We start from the raw sequence: 5300 nt of genomic DNA, 5'->3' as shown, positions 1-5300 counted from the left end.
CGCGGCGAGGATGGATGGATGGAAAATTTCTCGCTAGACCGGTGGTGGCTGGTGTCCCTCGACCGACGCCATCGACCACCTTTCGCCGATCAGCCGAGAAAAAAACGCGCAAGGCGGAATAGAAGAGGCGCGACGAGTGATTCTTCGAGCGTCGTTATCGCGATCGAGCCTGGCCCGAGAACGTTTTTCGATTTTTATCTCGATCGTCCGATTAATCCGTATCTATGGCGAAACGCGAGACGTCGATCGCCGTCACGTATGCCTCGCTCGTGGATTTTTTTCCACCGCGTCGTGCGGCCAACGCTTCCTGCTCGAGAAACTGGCCGATCCATTCGCCCGACGAATCGTTACCTCGCCGATGACGCTGCTTTCTTTGCGAAGATGAATCAGTGCCGTAGGGTCGACGACGCGACAACCGCGGCTCGTTCGTCGTTTGCCACGGACGATGACGGTGGTACTTTCGGCCGGTTGAACGAAAGACGCGGGGCAGAAAGGGGAAAGACGAAATGTCGGTGGACGGAGGACGGGAGAGAAAAAAACAGAGAGAGAGAGAGAGAGAGAGAGAGAGAGAGGAAGAGGGAGAGGGAGGAAGCGGCGATAAGCAGCGGGTGCGAATGATTCACCGTGAGCATCCTACCAATACCGGGTAGCGAGTACCGAGACCCCGAGTACGTACCGATTCCGTGACGACAAAATGGCGTTGACAACGATGGCCGACGAGAAGGGCGAGGAGCGCCGGGGGACTCACGAACACCTCTCGCGATCCCCTCGTGCACCAGCTCCCTCCGCCCCAACCCCTCGTGACAAGGCGTTATCTCGCCCGTGAGCTAGCGAGCGGCCGCTCGTTATCGACGAACAAACAAACGGACCCCTCCGTTGCCTCTTTTCCACTCGATAGCCAGAGATTCTCGGCGCTCGTCTTTCTCCTCTCTTTCGCCAGTTTTCCGTGAAAAGAGAGAAAAGCAGAAACTTTGCTCGGCGGCGGCGCGACGGTTCGCTGTTGTCGCTCGGTGAATTCGCTCGATCGTTTTTAGCGAAACGAGCGCAACCGTCACGGGGGTGCGCCGCACAGTGCACGCGTAACGTTTATCCGACGTCGACGCGTTCGCGTTCGCGCGCGATTTCGATCGTCTCTCGGAAGGTAGTGGAGTCAACGGCTGGTTAACGCGGCAGCCCGTGCAAACGGAAGGAGCACCGGCGGCGAGCCAGAGCCCGCCGTCCCAGAGACAGACAGCAGAGAGCAGAGAGCAGAGAGAGAGAGAGAGAGAGAGAGAGAGAGAGAGGTACGGTCGCGTGCTCGGTCCGGAAGTCGAAAGTTTGACATCGTCGAAGGGAAGTGTGACGCGAGTCAGGGCAAACAGCCGTTCGTCGGTTTTTTCTCGAGACGGACGAGGCGCGCCGTCCGTCCCTTTCTTCTCCTGCCGCTCTTCTTCCTGTCGAAGCCCGTTGTTCTCGCGTTGTTCTCGACGCGAGCACGACGCGCCGACCGACCGAATTTCTCAGTTCGCCTTCACGAAACGCGAGCGAGTCGCGTGTCTCGAGAGTCGTGCCCCACCTCCGCGCTTCGGCCGACAGTGGTCGTTCGTCCGAGGACGACGACGACGACGACGACGACGACGACGACGACGACGACGACGACGAACGACAGTCCTCCGCGCGTTGGTTCGGCAAGCGCGCACGTCCGCTTCGTTCTCGTTGAGTAGTTTCGCTGGAAAGATTCGACGCGTTGGTGTTCGCAGGTCGCGATGAAGGAGACGTTGTCGAAGCAGGAGGTTAAACGCGAATGGGAGGACGGTCGAGCGGAAGAGGATTCGCCGCGAGTGGCAACGGCGGACGAGCGATCCGTCGAGAGTTCCAGGTCGGTGATCACCGCGAGAAGGCACGTGCGCACCATCACCACGGCCGGACACATCACCGAGACCGTGGCCGAACCCGAAGCGGACTCTCAGCATCATCGTCGATCGGTCGACGATCAAGCTCAGCAATGCAGATCGCGCTCGTATCAGGACGAGCAACAGCAACAGCAACAGGACCAAGGCTGCAAGCTGAGTATCCTGCAAATTGCTCATACCGAGGCGGAGATGCAACAGCAGCAACAACAACAGCAGCAGCAGCAGCAGCAGCAGCAGCAGCAGCAGCAGCACGCTCGTTCTCGCGAGCAGTCGCTCGTCTACATGACGAGCAACGGACAGGAGGTGCGGGTGCAGGTGTCGGAAACGGTGGATCCGTCCGTGCTGACGGTGAAGGACACGGTCAGGTAAGCGAAAACGCGTGGTCGCGTCTGTCGATCTTTCAACGATTTTCAACGATTCGAAAGGTACGAGACGCCGGAGCCGGAGAGAACGGACGCGGATCGCATGTACGCCGGATACTCGGCGGACGGACAGCAGCAACAGATGCGAAGGGACAGTCACGCGATCGCGATCCAGGCGGTGCAAGAGAGACGCGTGGTTCAGTCGGCCGGCGGCAATCAGAGGTACAGCCCGCGAGAGGCAGGCGGCCAGTCGAGCGGTGGAAACGGATCGACGGCGGTCGCGAGGTCGTATCATCAGGGCTCGTCGCCGGTACTGGTCGCGACCAACGAGGAATACGAGGGCGGTGGCGGCATGGCCGAGACGAACGTCGGGGTGCAGCTCGATTCACCCGCGCCACCGTCTTACTCTCCGCCGATCGGCGGCGACGGCGGTATCCGCGCGACCGCGGCTTCCGTGGGTCACCAGCAGCCGGGCCAGCAGCATCAAATGGTCACGGGATACGTGAACACCGGTGGGGTGAGCATCAAGTACGAGACCGAGGCGGCGAACGTGGCCGCGACGAACGCGGTGGTGGCAGCAGCGGCAGCGGCCGTCGGGGCCACGGTTCCGGTCGACGGTATCAAGGTGTCGAGCACGTACACGACGCTGGAGACGGTGCCGATTCCGCCGTCGCAAGCCGTCCAGTATCAGCAGTACATATCCGCCAGCGAGACGTTTCAACAAGCACCGACTTACAGCTACACGAAACCCGGCGATCAAGTGATCTTCGCGTATCCGTCTCAACTGTCGTCGCGAGTGCCCGGGGTAAGTAGGCTCGGTTCGATACTTTTCTCCGTCGTCTATCGTACCGCCGATTTCTTCGTCCCTTTGTCTATTTGCCCAGCGTTGCGATATTATTACGGGAATCGTATAAGAACAACGAAACGACGATGAACGACAACTACGAATAGTATTGGGTTGGCAACTAAGCGATCGCTTAGCTGCCAGCCCAATAGTTACGATCGACGAGTTCTCGCGTTCGGTTACTCGGTGGAGTCGTTCGTAGTCGTAATTTTGAGAGGGGAAAAAAGGAAAAAAAGAAAGAAGAAAGAACGGAGAACGGCGGAAAGACGCGAAGAAGGTCGAATCGCACCGAATCTAACGTATGCGCGAACGATTGATATTTCTGTTAAACGAGATTGGTAATTTAGGTCGAGTCCCCTGGAAGCGCGTACATGAAGGGCGACCCGACGCTGGCGTCCTCGCTGGGAGGGTCGCGCGGCGTGCCGCCTCTTCACTACGAGCAGCCAGGCTCGCCGGGATCTCAGGTGACGCTGTACGGGACCGGGGCCGGATCGTACTCTTACACGAAGCCGAACACCGCCAGCGAGTACTGGTCGGCCGCCGGAACTCCGTCTCCGCCCGCGTTCGATTGCGTGCCGAGCTATCAGAACGTGGCGGCGATCTCCGTCGGTGACGCGGCCAACATTCAGCTGTACTCGGGAGGAGCGTACAGCGTGTCGACCGGTAGCACCACGGCTCCGTCCCCGTGGCCGAATCTGCCGTTGACCAACGAGGACGGTTTCGACGGAACCATCATGACCGCGGATCCGAAGGAGTGCTTCGGTTGCGGCAATCCAACGTCCAGCTGGAAGAGAGACGAAACCGGCCGTTTCTACTGTCATAGTTGCATCTACAAGATGAACGGGATAAACAGGTCGTCCATGAGATGCGGCAAACCCAAACAAACCGTCGCCACGGTAAACTTCTCGCATCTATTCGCGCGATTGCCCCTTTCGCCCGATCTTGCCTCTTCCCCTTCGTCGTCTCCTTCTCCCTCTCCCTCTTCCTCTTCCTTTTCTTCTTCTTCTTCTTCTTCTTCTTCTTCTTCTTCTTCTTCTTCTTCTTCTTCTTCTTCCTCTTCTCTCTCTACCCCTCCTCCTCCTCCTCCTTCTCCTCCCTGTTCGTTCGTTGGCAAGCGTCGTCCGCGAAAAAAAGAATCGACGTTATCTGTTACCGAGAGCAAACAATCGCGCCGAGGCTCACGCCGGTTGTTGTTTACTCTAGTTTCTACGTCTCGAACGTTCCCATTTTCGCGTTCTCGAGTCCACGCGAATACTCCACCGCTCCGTCATTTCTCGTCCCCTGTTTTCTCGTTCTAGGCCGGTGTACGAAGGACGGGGGTTCAGTGCGCCAATTGCAGGACCAGCAACACGACCTTGTGGCGGCGGAACAACAACGGCGAGCCGGTGTGCAACGCTTGCGGCCTCTACTACAAGCTACACAACGTAAGTGTTTTCGAAGGATTTCGTCGATCGATGCTCTTTCTCTCCTCCGCCGTGCATCGCGAGCCACCGATTGCGAAACGCGACGACGATTCCTCGTCGACCGACGAATTTCGTCTCTCGACTCGAGCCGATTCTCTCTCTTTGTTTGTACAACTGCCGCGACCCATCGCCGCGAATTACTTTCGAAGCGAAAGCGCGTCTATGTCAGTGTGGCGCTGAAACGAAGGAAAGCAACGGGCGAACAAGCCGAATCCCGCTGTAAAATCTCGCGAAAAGATCCCGACGCTCTTCGTTAACCAGGTGGCGCGCAACGATCGCGATTGTTCGGCGATCGTGCGTCGTCGCTGGACCAGCGTAAAACCGTCGACGGGAAACCATGGCTGTTACACCGATCTAACGACGCGAGTTAGCTCCGATTATTTCCAACATGTCACCCTTGTTCCACGCGCCTATTCGCAAATCCAGATTCGCCAGTAGCGACGTCATCGATAGAATCTGCCGCTTCTTTTACGACCCACGGTCGATACGTAAGAAAATCGCATTTTTCGACTACCATCGAGCTCCTTTCTCTTCCTTTTTTTTTTTTTTTCTTTGTTTTTCACACGTATAATCGATCTAATATTTTATCACCTATATCGTTGGGAATGTTGTTGCCAAGAGTGGTTCTTTGCCGCCGGATTCTCTGCCAGGTAGTAAAGTTCGTTGTTATTACCTTGGGGGGGGGGAGGGGTTAAGGAGAGCACACGCGCGCTATGTCGTCGATCCGTCGAAACTCGAA

General features: G+C 57.5%; 1 protein-coding gene across 1 annotated transcript in view; it reads left to right on the top strand.

Moving 5' to 3' along the window:
- The first annotated feature begins 445 nt into the window (after positions 1-445).
- Positions 446-5300, top strand: part of LOC126866824 (polyhomeotic-proximal chromatin protein-like) — a 7035-nt gene continuing 2180 nt past the window's right edge. The window contains exons 1-5 of the mRNA XM_050620781.1: positions 446-454; positions 1704-2257; positions 2318-3059; positions 3446-3994; positions 4397-4522. Coding sequence (XP_050476738.1) covers positions 446-454; positions 1704-2257; positions 2318-3059; positions 3446-3994; positions 4397-4522 — 1980 coding nt within the window. The remainder of the gene's footprint in view (positions 455-1703; positions 2258-2317; positions 3060-3445; positions 3995-4396; positions 4523-5300) is intronic.

Source organism: Bombus huntii, chromosome 6 (genome assembly GCF_024542735.1).
Source record: "Bombus huntii isolate Logan2020A chromosome 6, iyBomHunt1.1, whole genome shotgun sequence".
NCBI lineage: Eukaryota > Metazoa > Arthropoda > Insecta > Hymenoptera > Apidae > Bombus > Bombus huntii.
The sequence above is the reverse complement of the archived record's forward strand: the minus strand, read 5'-3'. Positions and strand labels throughout refer to the sequence as shown.